The sequence below is a fragment of the Pseudophryne corroboree genome, chromosome 7 (genome assembly GCF_028390025.1).
Source record: "Pseudophryne corroboree isolate aPseCor3 chromosome 7, aPseCor3.hap2, whole genome shotgun sequence".
NCBI classification, from domain to species: domain Eukaryota; kingdom Metazoa; phylum Chordata; class Amphibia; order Anura; family Myobatrachidae; genus Pseudophryne; species Pseudophryne corroboree.
In genome coordinates, this window is record NC_086450.1 from 110,083,144 (window position 1) to 110,102,909 (window position 19,766).

The 19,766-nt window shown below is 43.6% G+C and overlaps 1 protein-coding gene across 3 annotated transcripts in view; it reads left to right on the forward strand.

The window, feature by feature from the left end:
• The window catches only part of PRPF40A (pre-mRNA processing factor 40 homolog A), a 266,234-nt gene that overhangs the window by 131,748 nt on the left and 114,720 nt on the right, over positions 1-19,766 (forward strand). For all 3 annotated transcript variants that reach the window (XM_063933527.1, XM_063933529.1, XM_063933528.1), the window contains exon 18: positions 72-186. In XM_063933527.1, coding sequence (XP_063789597.1) covers positions 72-186 — 115 coding nt within the window. The remainder of the gene's footprint in view (positions 1-71; positions 187-19,766) is intronic.

Consider the following 19,766-nt stretch of genomic DNA (forward strand, 5'->3'; position numbering starts at 1 on the left):
GTGATGCCATTTGCCCATAGTTGCAATAACTTTTTAAGTGCATGTAATCATGGCTGATTATATTGTTACAGTTATTTCTGGATGAGTTGCATGAACATGGTCAGCTGCATTCCATGTCTTCCTGGATGGAGTTGTATCCCACCGTCAGCTCCGACATACGTTTCGCAAACATGTTGGGTCAGCCAGGTAATCATAACCTGTTTATTGCTGGGGAGCTCCAGGTTCCCCTCTAATAGTGTGTGTGTGTGTGTGTGTGTGTGTGTATGTAGGTTTGTGTGTGTGATTGATATATATATATATATATATATATATATATATATATATATACATACATACACAGGTTGAGTATCCCTTATCCAAAATGCTTGGGACCAGAGGTATTTTGGATATCGGATTTTTCCGTATTTTGGAATAATTGCATACCATAATGAGATATCATGGTGATGGGACCAAAATCTCACACAGAATGCATTTCTGTTACATATACACCTTATACACACAGCCGGAAGGTAATTTTAGCCAATATTTTTTGTACCTTTGTGCACTGAACAAAGTGTATCTACATTCACACAATTCATGTATGTTTGATATACACCTTATACACACAGACTGAAGGTCATTTAATACAATATATTTAATAACTTTGTGTATTAAACAAAGTTTGTGTACATTGAGCCATCAAAAAAGAAAGGTTTCACTATCACTCAAAAAAGTCCGTATTTCGGAATATTCTGAATTTCTGAATATTTGGATATGGGATACTCAACATGTATGTATGTATGTGTGTGTATGTGTATATATATATATATATATATATATATATATATATATATATATATATATATATATATATATAATTTTTTTTTTTTTTCTATCCAAGAAGTAGTACAGGCACTCACCACTTCCAAATGGATGAAATATTTATTGTACCTCACAAATGCATCTCAGAATGAGAATAAGCAGCAATCAAAATGGCATATCAGCAGCATGTCTACGTTTCGACTCCATCTGAGCCTTTGTCAAGACAGGTAATGTCACAACAGGTATTCACCCATGGGCTGATATGTGAATACCTGTTGTGATATTATGCCATTTTCTCTTTCATCCACTAGGGGACACTGGAGTCCTATACAGTAGGGGTGTGAAGCTTGCAACCGGAGGTGTGGCACAATCTAAAATTAGCATCGTCTGCACAGCCGGCTCCTCCCCCTTCACATCCCTCCTGCCTCAGTTTTGAAAATTGTGCTGGAGGTACAGCACGTGGGAGCACTGAGCTCCTGACTAAAAACTCTAAAAATCTGTAATAAGGGCTGCGTCAACCTAACAAAAGGGGGACAAGGCTGCTTAATATGGGAGAGACAATGATCCCTATTGAAGGTATCTGCATCTCTCTGCTAGGAGATCCTCTAATCCAAAGGGCGCAGTGAGTACTGGTTGTATGATAGGGGCCCATGTTAGGTTTTTATTTATTTTTTCCCCGGTCAAATAATCATTAGGTATATATATCCTCTGTGGCTCAGCTCACTAATAACCAGTGCTACTAAGCACTGAGACCTGGATACGTATCCCACCTGAGGATACTTTAACACCACAGCGGCGCAGCGGTCAAGACTGAGCGGGGCTGAAAGAGCGCGCCGGGGGGGGGGATATGACTAATCTCCCCCACTAAACAGCCGCTGACAAGCGCCGCTAGCAATCCCAGAGAGCCAGATCATGCAGCGCGTGAGGGGAGCCACTAGCAAAGCGCCGCTATGGGACTTAGTCAGAGCGATCCCGGAGCGCGCCCGGCGAGGGATCAGAGACGCTGCAGTGAATTCCGCGCGGCTGGGGAGATCTATCAGCTGCGTGAGAGACTGTCTGCTGCAGCCAACAGAACGCCTGCCTAGTATTGCCACTGCATACCCACACGGTGGAAGTGCGACAGTGGGGACTGGTCTGACGAGGCCTGCGGAGGTTAGTGTTTCCTGATGCCGTTCTGTCAGTGCACGTGTAACAAGCGTTACATTGGCAGCATGTGTGTGTGTGTATGTATGTATGTGTATATATATATATATGTATGTATATATATGTATATATATATGTATGTGTATATATATATATATATATATATGTGTGTATATATATATATATATATATATATATATATATGTGTGTGTATATATATATATATATATATATATATATATATATATATATATATATACCAGGTGTGTTGGAAAAACCAACAGAGGGCACTCACCAGTCCATAAGAGTATAAAGGTTTATTGATACATCATAATCACCAATCGTGTGTCGACGTTTCGGCCCCTAGGGCCTTTCTCAAGACAGTCAGTGAAGACATCCAAACAGCATGCCAGTTACACACATACTGACACTGCCTACCGGGTCCCCTTATATAGCACATCAATATCAATCAATAATACAATCAGCCCAAATAGAATGCATGCAGTGTAATTCAAACCCCTATTATGCATATAGTATAACATCATGAACTCACAAAGCACACAGGGATCACAATACATATCGCCGGAATAGGCATCATTATTCAAACATCAGAGACAGCTGTGGACGCTGCGCCGCGCGTCCGGTGTTACCGGAAATACGTCAACCATATCGCGCGTTACCATGGCTACGGAGTTGAAAACATACGCGTCACCAGTAACCATAGTAGCGCGGCGCACATTTTAATGATGTGCCAACCGCGCAATAGAGCGTGTCATACCTGTCACTCGTAACCAAAGTAACCTCATACAACTAAAGATTGCAGAGCCCGGAAATGCTAGAAAAACAGTATGAGTTACGATTGCGCTCCACGCTGCTCCCCACAATAGTTAAACTCGAATTAGCCTAAAGCTCGCACCTATATCACAATGTGACCCAGAAGTTAGATTACCGTACTAACATAAACATCTGGTGCAGTATACCAAAATATACAGCAGACCAACAGTATACATACTATATATGGCTGATTACAAGTATAGTTATTAATTCACATTGAAGGGATTAACTCAATATCACATAGACTCCACATGAGCAGTTCAAAATGATATCAAACTATATCAATAAAGAACTAAAATGCAGGAACAGGGTTATGACACTGCTCATGGGCTGCAAATATATATATAGACAGTACATTAAAGTTAGTCAGCTTATCAACATCTATGTCATAACAATAGTACTATCAATCCCAAAATCCCTCGGCAGAATATCACCGATCAGACATGGGGATTGAACGTGAGACCTGTAAACCTAATAACATAGCACATAATCAAAGATGATGCTATAGAAGAGGACCCGGCAGAAGCAATACACCCAATAGTACCCCCAGGTTAAAAAATCTCGATGTATGGTGATCCATGTCACCAACACAAAGCCCTATACCAATAAAACAAACAATAATAATATAAACAGTAACCCTGTGCCTCTAGGTAAAGGGGTCAATTATTGACCTCTGTTCTACACTAGTTAATGAATAAATATGCTGAGTGGGTTGTTCTCATTAAGACCGCGTGGAGTTATAGTGTCCAGTCTGTGAATCCACCTTGCTTCACACTTCTTTAAGGTTAGAATACGGTCTCCACCCCGTAAAGGTTCAGGAACATGGTCAATGACCATACAACGTAATGAAGCTACTTGATGATTAGCAAGGAGAAAATGTTTGGCAACTGGTTTATCAGTACCACCCGATTCAATGGCCTGTCTGATGGAATATCTATGGTTTGCCATCCTATCCCTGAAGGATCTCTTGGTCATCCCTGTATAGTAGAGTCCACAGGGGCAGATGATTATATAAACCACAAAGGCACTGGTACACGTCAAGTTGTGTTTGATGGAAATTCTGGTGCCATTATGTGGATGGCGAAAGTCCTTACCACTGATCATAGAATTACAAGTGGTGCACCCCTTGCACTTGAAGCATCCGGTCCTTCCCGAGCGTAACCAACTCGAGGGTCCAACATTTGGTTGCAAAGTGGGACGCATCAAGAGTTGTCGCAAATTGGGACCTCGTTTATAGGCACACATCGGGGGTTTAATACCACGTAATTTCAAACTTAGATCAGTTGTTAATAGTGGCCAATTCTTTTCATATATCTTCTTGGTAATCTGAGAAGTATGGTCATATGTGGTCACATGTATCATCCGATTATCAGTGACTTTCTTAGGTACTTTATCTTTTGGGTGATTATAGCGATGATATGCTTTCTTGATACATCTCTCAAGTGTATTTGGTGAGTACCCTCGTTGCATAAACCTGGACTTCATCTCATTAATCTGTAGCTGAGCAAGTTCATTAGAGGAATTAATCCTGAGTACCCTCAGGAACTGGGAAATCGGTAGACTTTCCTTCAAAGTGGGAGGGTGTTGGCTCGTAGCCTGTAGCAATGTGTTCCTATCAGTCTGCTTACGGAACAAAGTAGTACACAGTCGAGGACCCTCCCTCCACACCGTTACGTCTAAAAAGTCAACAGAGTGTAGATCCATGTTGACAGTAAACCTAATTGGTTCGTCTAACGCATTAAGTGTTTCAACCATCTTGGTTACTTCGTCCCCAGTGCCAGACCACAGCAAAAAAACATCATCAATAAATCTAACGTATATCAAACATTTATGTCCAAATTGGCGAAAAATATAATTACGCTCATATATGGCCATATATAAATTGGCATATGCCTGCGCCAAGTTAGACCCCATGGCCGTACCATTTATTTGGGCAAAAAATGTAGAACCGTACAAAAAATAATTCTGCTTCAATACCAGCTCCACCAGGCTGGTCAGAAATTCAATAGGAGGTTGTTTATGGGCAGCTTCAATCAAATGTCGCCTAATAGCATCAATACCATCACTGTGTGGTATTACTGTATATAGCGACTGAATATCAAGGGTTACCAACCAAACTTCACCGACAGGAACTACAAAATCCTTAATCTTATGAAGGAAATCAGTGGTATCACGAACATAACTAGTAGTATTGAGCACCAAGGGTTGTAAAAATTGGTCCACATATACTGCAAGAGGCTGTAGAAGAGACCCCCGGGCAGATATAATTGGTCTACCCGGAGGATCTTCAAGCCGCTTGTGAATTTTAGGCAGTGTATAAATAATGGGTGTTATAGGGTATTCAACTTTTAAATATCCAGCTGTATCACTATCAATCCACCCTGCCTGTAACCCCAAGTCAATGGTGTTGTCGATGAGTGTTTTAATCTTATTGGTTGGATTCCCACTTAAACGCATGTATGTGGTATTATCAGCTAATTGGCGTCGGATTTCCTTATCATACTGTACCCAATCTTGTATCACCACTGCCCCACCTTTATCAGCGGGGCGAATGGTGATACTCTTATTATTCTTAAGGGATTTAAGTGCTTCCCTCTGGGCTGTGGACAAGTTATAATATTTGGGTCTTATGGTAGTACTAGATTGTTTATCTATTTCAGCCATCCTGATAAAGGTCTTAATACTTGCATTATAGGAAATCGGATCATATTGGCTAGGTTTCTTACATTTGGATGGAACTACCTGCTCTCGTACAGTTGTGGTACCAAACTGTTCTCTAAGGCGTAGCTTACGACTAAATTTATAATTATCAACTGTCCACGAGAATGCATCATGTGTGGTGGTAGGGATAAATGACAAACCTAGTGATAAAACCGATGATTCAGCCTCAGTAAGGGTGTGGGATGAAAGGTTAAAGATCAGGTTGGTGTCTTGGGTTTCCCGCCTCTTCTTCTGAAGGGGGATACACATGTGTACCTGTCTCTAAAAAATGTTGTTGTCTAAACCGTCTACCATCATTGGAGTCGGTCGTCTCACCGTCAGAGGAAGATTGTGCCAAGGCTGCACCTCCCTGTGTGGCATCTCTAGATCTATATTGGCGGAAAAACCGTCTGCCCCTAGTATCTCCCTGATTCCCTGTTAACCATCTATACACTGTATGTAGCTTGTAGTCAGTATTAACGGTTTCAAGTTTTTTCCTTTTAAACTGTAATAGTTCCTGCTGATAAGCATCAATCTGGCTTTTCAAACGTTCAAGCCATGGTTCAGTTTTATCATTTGTCAACTTCTTAATATATAAACCCTTGAACGTTTCAATCTCACCTCGCAATTTCTTCAATTCAGAACTAACTTCTTCAATAACCAATAAGATAAGGTCAGATGAGCACTTATTGAGAACCGAGCACCATTTAGCACAGAATGCTGGGTTATTACGACCCAGTGTGGGTACATTCTGTACCCTAAAACCCCTAGGTATCCTTTTAGCTCGATGGTATTCACTAAGGAATTGACCATGTAGAACCAGATCGGTTTCTCGTTTCCTCATTCTTAACAACTTTGTATATAAATCAGCTGAGGTTTCAGCAGGTAATTCAGTGAATTCTACATGGTCAATGACCATGTAGAATTCACTGAATTACCTGCTGAAACCTCAGCTGATTTATATACAAAGTTGTTAAGAATGAGGAAACGAGAAACCGATCTGGTTCTACATGGTCAATTCCTTAGTGAATACCATCGAGCTAAAAGGATACCTAGGGGTTTTAGGGTACAGAATGTACCCACACTGGGTCGTAATAACCCAGCATTCTGTGCTAAATGGTGCTCGGTTCTCAATAAGTGCTCATCTGACCTTATCTTATTGGTTATTGAAGAAGTTAGTTCTGAATTGAAGAAATTGCGAGGTGAGATTGAAGCGTTCAAGGGTTTATATATTAAGAAGTTGACAAATGATAAAACTGAACCATGGCTTGAACGTTTGAAAAGCCAGATTGATGCTTATCAGCAGGAACTATTACAGTTTAAAAGGAAAAAACTTGAAACCGTTAATACTGACTACAAGCTACATACAGTGTATAGATGGTTAACAGGGAATCAGGGAGATACTAGGGGCAGACGGTTTTTCCGCCAATATAGATCTAGAGATGCCACACAGGGAGGTGCAGCCTTGGCACAATCTTCCTCTGACGGTGAGACGACCGACTCCAATGATGGTAGACGGTTTAGACAACAACATTTTTTAGAGACAGGTACACATGTGTATCCCCCCTTCAGAAGAAGAGGCGGGTCCGGAGCCACCAGAGGCGGGGTGGACACCATAAGAAGAAGTGGCAGGAAACCCAAGACACCAACCTGATCTTTAACCTTTCATCCCACACCCTTACTGAGGCTGAATCATCGGTTTTATCACTAGGTTTGTCATTTATCCCTACCACCACACATGATGCATTCTCGTGGACAGTTGATAATTATAAATTTAGTCGTAAGCTACGCCTTAGAGAACAGTTTGGTACCACAACTGTACGAGAGCAGGTAGTTCCATCCAAATGTAAGAAACCTAGCCAATATGATCCGATTTCCTATAATGCAAGTATTAAGACCTTTATCAGGATGGCTGAAATAGATAAACAATCTAGTACTACCATAAGACCCAAATATTATAACTTGCCCAGAGGGAAGCACTTAAATCCCTTAAGAATAATAAGAGTATCACCATTCGCCCCGCTGATAAAGGTGGGGCAGTGGTGATACAAGATTGGGTACAGTATGATAAGGAAATCCGACGCCAATTAGCTGATAATACCACATACATGCGTTTAAGTGGGAATCCAACCAATAAGATTAAAACACTCATCGACAACACCATTGACTTGGGGTTACAGGCAGGGTGGATTGATAGTGATACAGCTGGATATTTAAAAGTTGAATACCCTATAACACCCATTATTTATACACTGCCTAAAATTCACAAGCGGCTTGAAGATCCTCCGGGTAGACCAATTATATCTGCCCGGGGGTCTCTTCTACAGCCTCTTGCAGTATATGTGGACCAATTTTTACAACCCTTGGTGCTCAATACTACTAGTTATGTTCGTGATACCACTGATTTCCTTCATAAGATTAAGGATTTTGTAGTTCCTGTCGGTGAAGTTTGGTTGGTAACCCTTGATATTCAGTCGCTATATACAGTAATACCACACAGTGATGGTATTGATGCTATTAGGCGACATTTGATTGAAGCTGCCCATAAACAACCTCCTATTGAATTTCTGACCAGCCTGGTGGAGCTGGTATTGAAGCAGAATTATTTTTTGTACGGTTCTACATTTTTTGCCCAAATAAATGGTACGGCCATGGGGTCTAACCTGGCGCCGGCATATGCCAATTTATATATGGCCATATATGAGCGTAATTATATTTTTCGCCAATTTGGACATAAATGTTTGATATACGTTAGATTTATTGATGATGTTTTTTTGCTGTGGTCTGGCACTGGGGACGAAGTAACCAAGATGGTTGAAACACTTAATGCGTTAGACGAACCAATTAGGTTTACTGTCAACATGGATCTACACTCTGTTGACTTTTTAGACGTAACGGTGTGGAGGGAGGGTCCTCGACTGTGTACTACTTTGTTCCGTAAGCAGACTGATAGGAACACATTGCTACAGGCTACGAGCCAACACCCTCCCACTTTGAAGGAAAGTCTACCGATTTCCCAGTTCCTGAGGGTACTCAGGATTAATTCCTCTAATGAACTTGCTCAGCTACAGATTAATGAGATGAAGTCCAGGTTTATGCAACGAGGGTACTCACCAAATACACTTGAGAGATGTATCAAGAAAGCATATCATCGCTATAATCACCCAAAAGATAAAGTACCGAAGAAAGTCACTGATAATCGGATGATACATGTGACCACATATGACCATACTTCTCAGATTACCAAGAAGATATATGAAAAGAATTGGCCACTATTAACAACTGATCCAAGTTTGAAATTACGTGGTATTAAACCCCCGATGTGTGCCTATAAACGAGGTCCCAATTTGCGACAACTCTTGATGCGTCCCACTTTGCAACCAAATGTTGGACCCTCGAGTTGGTTACGCTCGGGAAGGACCGGATGCTTCAAGTGCAAGGGGTGCACCACTTGTAATTCTATGATCAGTGGTAAGGACTTTCGCCATCCACATAATGGCACCAGAATTTCCATCAAACACAACTTGACGTGTACCAGTGCCTTTGTGGTTTATATAATCATCTGCCCCTGTGGACTCTACTATACAGGGATGACCAAGAGATCCTTCAGGGATAGGATGGCAAACCATAGATATTCCATCAGACAGGCCATTGAATCGGGTGGTACTGATAAACCAGTTGCCAAACATTTTCTCCTTGCTAATCATCAAGTAGCTTCATTACGTTGTATGGTCATTGACCATGTTCCTGAACCTTTACGGGGTGGAGACCGTATTCTAACCTTAAAGAAGTGTGAAGCAAGGTGGATTCACAGACTGGACACTATAACTCCACGCGGTCTTAATGAGAACAACCCACTCAGCATATTTATTCATTAACTAGTGTAGAACAGAGGTCAATAATTGACCCCTTTACCTAGAGGCACAGGGTTACTGTTTATATTATTATTGTTTGTTTTATTGGTATAGGGCTTTGTGTTGGTGACATGGATCACCATACATCGAGATTTTTTAACCTGGGGGTACTATTGGGTGTATTGCTTCTGCCGGGTCCTCTTCTATAGCATCATCTTTGATTATGTGCTATGTTATTAGGTTTACAGGTCTCACGTTCAATCCCCATGTCTGATCGGTGATATTCTGCCGAGGGATTTTGGGATTGATAGTACTATTGTTATGACATAGATGTTGATAAGCTGACTAACTTTAATGTACTGTCTATATATATATTTGCAGCCCATGAGCAGTGTCATAACCCTGTTCCTGCATTTTAGTTCTTTATTGATATAGTTTGATATCATTTTGAACTGCTCATGTGGAGTCTATGTGATATTGAGTTAATCCCTTCAATGTGAATTAATAACTATACTTGTAATCAGCCATATATAGTATGTATACTGTTGGTCTGCTGTATATTTTGGTATACTGCACCAGATGTTTATGTTAGTACGGTAATCTAACTTCTGGGTCACATTGTGATATAGGTGCGAGCTTTAGGCTAATTCGAGTTTAACTATTGTGGGGAGCAGCGTGGAGCGCAATCGTAACTCATACTGTTTTTCTAGCATTTCCGGGCTCTGCAATCTTTAGTTGTATGAGGTTACTTTGGTTACGAGTGACAGGTATGACACGCTCTATTGCGCGGTTGGCACATCATTAAAATGTGCGCCGCGCTACTATGGTTACTGGTGACGCGTATGTTTTCAACTCCGTAGCCATGGTAACGCGCGATATGGTTGACGTATTTCCGGTAACACCGGACGCGCGGCGCAGCGTCCACAGCTGTCTCTGATGTTTGAATAATGATGCCTATTCCGGCGATATGTATTGTGATCCCTGTGTGCTTTGTGAGTTCATGATGTTATACTATATGCATAATAGGGGTTTGAATTACACTGCATGCATTCTATTTGGGCTGATTGTATTATTGATTGATATTGATGTGCTATATAAGGGGACCCGGTAGGCAGTGTCAGTATGTGTGTAACTGGCATGCTGTTTGGATGTCTTCACTGACTGTCTTGAGAAAGGCCCTAGGGGCCGAAACGTCGACACACGATTGGTGATTATGATGTATCAATAAACCTTTATACTCTTATGGACTGGTGAGTGCCCTCTGTTGGTTTTTCCAACACACCTGGTATATGTGATACCCTGTCGGGGTTATCATGAGTAGCACCCCATGGTGATGATTTATTGGACGTGAGTGCGGACATTTCTATGGAGATATATATATATATATATACATATATATATATATATATATATATATATATATATGTATGTATGTAACAGGCTGCATTACTTATAGGCACTGAATAGTGAGGTATAAGATGAGTTTACCTAGGCATAGAAAGGAGATTTGGAAGTTCCCAAACTTTTTCAGTGACAGACATTTTACTTATTTCTAAGTGGCGCCATTCCTTCCCCCTCGTATAGATACCAAGAGGGATGTTATAATGTAGCAATAGCTCCCTCTGCTGGGGAAATATATATATTGTGAAAAATACTGAGGATCTCCTGAACAAATAATTTTACTGTACATTTATATTTTCAAAAGGACTTCTATTACAAAGATCCTGTAGAAAATGCAAGGAAGCAGGCGGATACGTCTTGGTCGGCTGGTGTTTTTTTTTTTTTTTTTTAAATTCAATAATCTTTTATTGTTTTTCCTTTTTTCAATTAAACAAAAACAAACCGTTAAATACAGTACGGTCCTAAAACTAGGGGAATGCGCAGATTCCCAACATCAGTACTTTCCAAACATAGCATCGAAAGATGTGTAGGCTTATATTCGGATATTAAAACACAGAAATCAACATAGAATGTTATAAGTGATCAATGGCTGCTGACGTACAGAACATGTATATGTTTCATGCCACGAAGCATAACTGTGCATTACAATACAAAACAGCAGGTACGGGCAGAGGAGTGGCTGGTCGCAGGTTACAGAAAACGCATATAAGAAGAAGAGGCGACCATCCCGATGGAGATCTAGCTATTATAATCCCACACAAACCTACTGGCACATATCGCAAACCTCCACATATCTAGATATTAAACACATATTAGCGATTACTCAGACATTCCGGCTTGTTGAGTATGGGGACTCAAGCCATCTACCCCATAAGTCGTGATATTTTTTCCTTGCTTTTCTGGCTAGGTATACATATTTCTCATGAGAGGCCGTGTCATTAACAAGCGACACCCAAGATTGGAATGTGGGAGCTTCTGTGGCCAACCAAAGCCTGGCAATACACACCTTGGCCAGACCACAGAGATTAATTATATAGCATCTGGCAGGGGCATCCAGGGCGTCCTCCTCCATAGCTGACAGCACACAAGTCACCGGGGTGCACACAACAGATGGAATTCCAGTCGACACCAGGGCATTAACAACACCAGACCAGAATGCAGCAATCTTGGGGCAAAGCCATATAACATGCCAGAAATCTGCATCTAAACTGCCACATTTAGGACATCTGGTAGAGTGGGTACACCCTATACGACATAGTCGCACAGGTGTCATATATACTCTGTGTATAATAAACAGTTGAATTTGTTGATATCTAGTGCTGGTGGTGGATAGTCGTGGAGAGCCCAGAGCACCCTCCCATATTCCCTCCGAGATTGATCCCAGGTCCGTTTCCCACTTGATTTTAAGAAGGGACAGAGGGTCAGAGTAGTGAGACCGAAGCATACTTGTATAAATGTTGGACACCAAATGTCCATTCCCCAGGTTTAATAACAGGGACTTGACTGGGGAGTCGATAATCACCGGAGGGGCATCGGGAAACTGTGCATTAATCGCATGTCTCAATTGCAGGTAGCGGTAAAAATAGCAAGAGGGTACATTGTATTCCTGTTGGAGTTGCAGGAAGGATTTCAGTATATCGCTATTATACAGGTGTCCCAGGGAAGTCACACCCCATCTCCTCCACACCACCCCAGGCTGCAGCGAGGTCAATTCTGGAAAACCAAGGGCATTGTCCAACGGAGTATCCGGGTCTATACCCTTGCCTAATAAAAAAACATGCACCTGCCTCCATACAAGAATGGCCTGTTTTATTATAGGGATCTTAGACAATTTAGAGTTCCCAAAGAGCATCATTTGCAAGGGGGTGCCATCAGGATATTCCTGTAAAAGCAGTTGTGAGTGTATAGTAAGAGTGTCAGAGTCAGTCACCCATACCCATATGTGTGCCAACTGCGCAGCGTAGTAGTAAAATTTAAAAATAGGGAGGGCTAAGCCCCCCAGCAATCGTGGCCTGGACAAAATGTCAAGCCTCAGCCGTGCCCTCCTACTTGCCCAGATCAAGGAAGATAGCAAACTATCAATCTGTCGGAATATTTTTAAGCTAATGTATACAGGTGACTGCTGGAGGATGTAAAGAAGTTTAGGTAGAAACACCATTTTCACCAAGTTGACCCTACCCGTCACCGTCAGAGGTAAATTCCCCCAAATCTTGACCTTTGAACGAAGGTACACAAGCTGAGGCATAACATTAAGAGAAATATATGTACAGGGATCATTCGACACCCATATACCCAGATATTTGAAAGAATCCACCCATTTAAGCGGGACATGGATCAAGGGGGCTACTGGGATAGGGCCCTTGAGTGGAGTAATGTTGGATTTATCCCAGTTTATTTTGAGCCCTGATAAATGTCCATAGGTATTTATCAGATTGAGGATTGTGGGCATAGAGGAAGCATAATCATCAACAAATAATAAAAGGTCATCAGCGTACAGTGCTATTCTGTCCTCTTTCGCGCCCACCCTAATACCCAGGATGTCTGGACTAGCTCTAATCAAACATGCCAGAGGCTCAATAGCAATGGCGAACAGAGCTGGGGACAGAGGGCAGCCCTGCCTCGTTCCCCTAGACAGGGGGAAGGAGTGTGACACATACCCGTTCACCGAGACTCTGGCCATAGGCAGGGAATATAGTAATTTAACATAGCTGACAAAGTTAGGACCCATGCCAAATCTACTCATAGTCTCCCATAGGAAGGCCCACTCCACCGAATCAAAGGCCTTTGCGGCATCTAAGGAGGCTATAATGGAGGAGCAAGCCTCCCCCCGAGAAACCTGGAAATGAGTGAACAGGCGTCTTAAATTAACAGCAGTGGACTTTCCAGGCATAAAGCTCGTTTGGTCAGGGTGAATGATTTGGGTTATGACCCGATTAAGTCTGGAGGCCAGGACCTTGGCTAGGATTTTAACATCCGTGGGCAGCAGGGAAATAGGACGATATGACTCGACCCTCTTGGGGTCCTTATCCGGCTTAGGAATCACTATGATTAGCGCCTCCGCCATAGAAGGGGGAAGCATGTTTTGGGCAAAGATGGTTTCATATAAGCTAAGCAGTTGGGGGGCAAAAAATTTAGTGTGCTTCTTATACAACTCCGATGGAATGCCGTCCAGGCCAGAGGCCTTACCATCAGGGGAAGCAGTGATAGCCGCCTCAATCTCCTCCAATGAAATAGGAGCATCAAGAAGAGCTCTGGCTTCATTGGAAATGCAGGGCAATTGAATGCCATCCAAATAATCACACACTTCTAGCGGGGAACAGGTTAATTTGGAACTATACAGCGCCTGATAATATGAAACAAATTCCGCTACAATCTGGGGGGTGCGGTCCAGCACTGTCCCGGCCGAATCCACAACCTCCACCACCGTATGAGAGGAACGGTCCCCCCTTGCAAGATTAGCCAAATAGGAACTTGGTCTGTCCCCTGTAGCATATTGGACATGTGAGGAGAAGAGAAGTCTGTGCTGGGTTTTCCCCCACAGGTACTCCTTCCATTCTCCCTGAGCAGTGAGCCAATCCAGCCTAGATGCATCCACGCCATCCTGCATATATACCTTCTCAGAAGCAACAACCCGGGCCTCCAATTCAGCTTCACGTTTCCTAAAGGAGGATTTAAGACTTCCCACTCGTTTAATCAAAGTTCCCCTCAAGAAAGCTTTAAATGTATCCCACAGTAGGGAGATATCGGTGGTGTCTCTATGCATATCAAAGAACTCCAGCCAGCTAGCTTCCAGTTCAGATCCCTCACCCATATGCGTCAGCCAGAATGGGTTAAATTTCCACACTGCCTGTCCTCGCTGACAGTTTAGGTCAATACGTAACGATATAGGGGAGTGATCCGAAATACCCCTAGTCTCATATTTAACATTATGAACTTTAGGCAAAAGTTCCCGGGAAAGGAGAGCCAAGTCTATCCTGGAGAAGGAAGAGTGAGAGTGTGAAAAGCATGAGTATTGCCTCAGATCGGGGTACTTCAATCTCCAGGGATCAACCAAACCCAGCTCAGAAATAGTATCTGCAAACGGAGATCGCTTAGGCTGTGGGTTGGAAGATGCCGCAGATAACCTATCCATCTCATGGTTTAAAACATTATTAAAGTCACCCATACAAATAGCGGCTACCCCAGGGGATGCAGCCATAAAAACAGATACCTTTTTAAGCATATCGTGCGAGTATGGAGGAGGCACATATATAGCCAGCAACAGTAGGGGGATGGAGTTAATTTTACATTTTAAAAACACATATCTACCCCACTGATCTGTTTGCACACTATCAAACGAGAAGGGAACAGATTTTTTAATTAGGATCGACACTCCCCGGGACGCTGCGGTATGCATGGAATGGAAAGCCCAGCCCACCCATGGCTTTTTGAGAGACATAATTTTAGTACCCACTAAGTGGGTTTCCATCAGGCAGGTTATATCCGATGCATATTGCTTAATCTGTCGCAGTACTAGGGAGCGCTTGATTTTGTCATTGATCCCCCTCACGTTCCACGACAAAAGCCTAATCAAAGCCATAACATAGCATCCATTTAATGAAGCAGATCACCCGCGACCAGCCATCTCCAGCACACAGTAAAAAAATGATGCCCGTGATTAGTCGCGACAGAAACATAATAGAAATAAGCACATTGCACATCTGGAAATAAAAACAAAAGAACAACATTATCCGTATGTAACCCCAACCCCCACCCCGTATACCACTCAAAACTTGCAGCATACCTGGTTCCCTAACAGTCAAAACCCCCTGAACGTTAACTATAATAACTACAGCAGAAAAATACCTTTACATACTCTACTGGTATAAAATAAAACCAAAATCCAGTATCCAAAAAGGGGGCCAAGAATTTAATGACCCCGAGGCAGGAGAAACTCCCAGCTAAAGTCAAAATCCCCCCCTCAGGCCATCACAGCAACCCCGACTCAGTAAAATCTAGGTACTACATAGTGGGACGAACCCGTAGCAGATGGACAAACAAAACAAAAAACAAAAAAACAACCACACAAAAAATAAAAAAATAAAAAATAATAAATTTAATTAAATTAAAAAAAAAACAAAAAAAAAACAAACGACGAACGGAACTGTGCAGTGACATTAACCGGAGGCAACAGGAGGTAGATGTGCGAACGGAGCTGAGCACTGTAAAGCAGTACAACAATACGGAATTATCAACAAATACTCTCCTCACCTACCCATTACTACCCATTCCCATCAGCGCCCCATAATAAACCGCAAAGAGCCTTCAGAGACCCAGCATAGCCGCACATTACAAAACACCAACGTAAAATAAAAATAAAATAAAAAAAAACCCCTCCGGAGACAGCACTCGCATATAACATAACATATGTTCAATAAACATTATACTTGTTAGCAGAGAAACTAAGTGCAGGGGGTCAATCAGCGGCCAACGCCCGCCTTGCCGGGAAGCGGCTATCCAGCCACACCGATGCTTCGCGAGGAGTCATGAAGAATTTAGTTTCTCCGTCCGAGACCACCCGCAGTTTGGACGGGAAAAGCATAGCATAAGGGATATTCAAATCACGCAGCCTACGTTTCACAGGAACAAATTGAGCCCTATCTTTTTGAACGTCAGTAGCAAAATCCGGAAAGACTGAAATTGGAGATCCGTTCCACTTGAGAGGACCATTAGTGCGGGCCAATTTCAAAATTACATCCCTATCACGATAATGAAGGAGCTTGGCTATGAAAGTACGGGGAGGTGCACCTGGAGGTAATGGACGCATCGGGACTCTATGAGCACGCTCCACTGCAAAATGCGAGGTAAACTCCTCCGCTCCAAATGTGTCCAACAGCCAGCGTTCAAGAAATTTTTCGGGGGAGGCACCCTCCTCCTTTTCAGGCAGGCCGACGAAGCGGACATTATTCCGTCTCAATCTTCCCTCCATATCCGTCATCTTTTTCTGTACTTCCGACATCTGGGATTCTAGAGCGGTGGTACGCCTACCGAGTGGTGAAACAGCGTCCTCCAGCGTGGAAGTGCGCGTTTCAACTTCACCGACCCTTTCCCGTACTCGCTGAAGGTCCTGGTGTATGATAGATAAGTCCGCCTGGACCTGACCGATCCTGTCGGCCAAGCGGGCTTCGCTGGCGGTGACCGCATCTAGTACTTTCTGTAAAGCGGCATCTGCAGCATCCACAGAGGAGGAGCTATTAGAAGGTGATGGCGGTAGTGGCGACGAGGTCGACTGTGCATCCTCCCCGCGTTGGGTTCGTACCGGAGGGTACCTGGCATATTTCTCTAATTTTGCTGCGGCCGCAGTATTCTGGTGTTGTCTGACCATCATGGCCGATCTAGCGGCGGGAATCAGAGAAATGTAGCGTACTAGAGCAGTCCCGTCACCACCCGCAAACAAAGATAGTATATCAAAACTGTCCAGATGTTGCCCGCAAGGAAATATAGTATATCAAACTTGTCCAGCTGCTGCTATGAATAAATGTAGTATATCAAAACTGAACAGATACCGCTAGCGGGTATATTTAGTATATCAGAATTGTCCAGTTGTTGTCTGTGCAAAGGAATAGTATATCAAAACAACCCAGTTACTGTCCCCAGTAGCATACACATGAGACCAAGAGGATGTAATACAGTGGGCCACTCACTCGGTCCAGGAGAAATGCCACAACAGGGTAGCCCCCAGCATAGGAGTTATATGCAGCATGCATTAAGGTCAGATCTGCCCACCTGTATCCCATGCAGTCCAGAGTGTGGGGTGTTGAGACTGACTAGCAAGGGGTTTAACAAGGGGTTAATATGGCACAGCTAGCAGTCCCACTAAATGTTACAGTGCAGGCAGCTTGTGTGGGGTTATGGGGGCACATACACAGCACTCTCAGAGTGCACTCTGTCTCACAGCCGCGCTAAGGGTCGCCCTGGAGGTCAAGATGGGACACAGACTGAGGCAGCAGGAGGGAGGAAGGAGAGCGGCAGCGGCACACGCGGGAGCTCAACAGCGGGAGATCCCACAGACGCTCACCCGGCCCCAGGCAGGGACCCGCCGGCTATACAGCAGCGTCCTCCGGGTCACGGCTCCACGCGACGGCAGGAGCGGGTGCAGGACGGCAGCCGAATATAACTCCCCAGTGCTGTGAAGCAGGAGCGGCGTCCCACGTGACTGTAGAGGCCCAGGTTCTCCGCTCAGTGAAACTGTCCGGCCGCAGCAGGAAAGAGACGAATGGGTCTCAAAACGACACAGGGGTCCCACCACACCTTCAGACAGGTTTTGGGGCAGCTTTCAGGCCCAGGGGGGGACGCAGGATATGTCAGCAGGATAATGAAGCTGGAGAGTCACACAGCCTGTGTGCTACTCCATGTCCTCCGAAGCCACGCCCTCGTCGGCTGGTGTTTTTAATTATTATTTATTTTATTTAATTTTTTAATTTATTTATTCTTGTCCTATTCCTTTTGCAATACAGAAGAGGGAAGAGTAATTCCAGCCGGATCCGATACCTTTGCTTCCGTCATCTACCGCAGTCTTTCTTTTCCTAGTTTAAAGGGGAAAGCACTGCGTAGTACCCTGGTAGACAAGACCTGTTATGTTTGTACGAAAGGTAACAAAAAGAGCACGCGTGTTGACAGCTCCGGGGTGTGCGACTCCAGACAAGGACGCTACACCTGGGAGCAGTGCTCCGTCTAGGTCATAGGTGGAAGCAGTGTCGAACTGGGGCATGAAGGGCCCACCGGGGGAATGCAGTGATAGGGGCCCATACTTAGGGGTGTGGCCAACCTAAAAAGGGGTGTGACCAGCCTCCACAGGGGCTGGAAATACACAATAGTTTAGTGCAGTGTAATGCATGTATGTATACAAGTGCACAGTCTGGAACCTGATCCCTAGAGGAAGGAGTGGGCACTTAGGCATTGGGGCCTACCGGTGGTTTCCCCTGTACCCCTGTGGGCCAGTCCGACCCTGGGTGGAAGACCTTGCAGATAAAATCTCCAAGACGGCGGAATCACGCAAGCACCAATCAGAAATATGCGCAAGGTAGTTAAAAGACCTCTTCCTATTGTACCAGAATCAGAGGATGATTGAATCTAACCTAGACGCCGATTCTCCAGAAGAGGACACGGCAATCGCGGGTATTGATTCCTTACTTTGACGTGGTAGAAGAGATCCTAAACTTTAAAGTGGAAAAAGTTAAGGAGCTAGAGGATTTCGAATTAATCGAATTCAAAAAAAAAAAAAACATTCAGCAGGGTTTCCCATTCCTACATCTCTCCAATCTCAGAGGCTTGGTAGCAACCTGATAAACGCTTTAAATTTCCAAAGAGGTTTCAGGTAACTTACCCTTTACGGAACGGTGTAATGGATAAGTGGGAGACTCCACCAGTAGTGGATGCTTCCCTAGGAAGGTTGTCAAGGAAGACAATCTTACCAATGCCTAATATCACGGCTTTAAAAAAAAAAAAAATGCTTCCGATTGTAAGATGAGACAGCTTTAAAGTAAATTTTAGTAGCAGCAGAGGAGGCACGGAGACCTACGATCGTCTGTGCTTGGGTTAACAAGGCCATGGGAGCATGGTCTGGACGTATTGTAAAGGCTATTGAAGAGGAAAATCGCTTGGAAGATATTACCCAACTGGCGGAACATATTCCAGAATCCGCTTCATACCTGTGTCAAGCCTCAAAGGATATTAGCAGGATAGCATTGCGCATCGGTCATATCGGCTAGACGGATTTTATGGTAAAGAGAATGGCAAGGAGACTCTGACACCAAGAAGGCGGTAGAACCCATCCCCTTTGGGTGTGAAATGCTTTTCGGTACAGAGTTGGACAAGTGGATTTCGCAAGCTGCAGCAGGGAAGTCCACCTTTCTACCTACTCCTTATACGAGAACCACTACACAGGTTAGGAGAGGTTATTCGGGACCAATGTCCAATTCATTTAGATCACAGTCCTTTCGAGCCTAAGGAAGAGGTTTCGGTACACAAGCACGTGGAGGCAGAGGCCGCTCA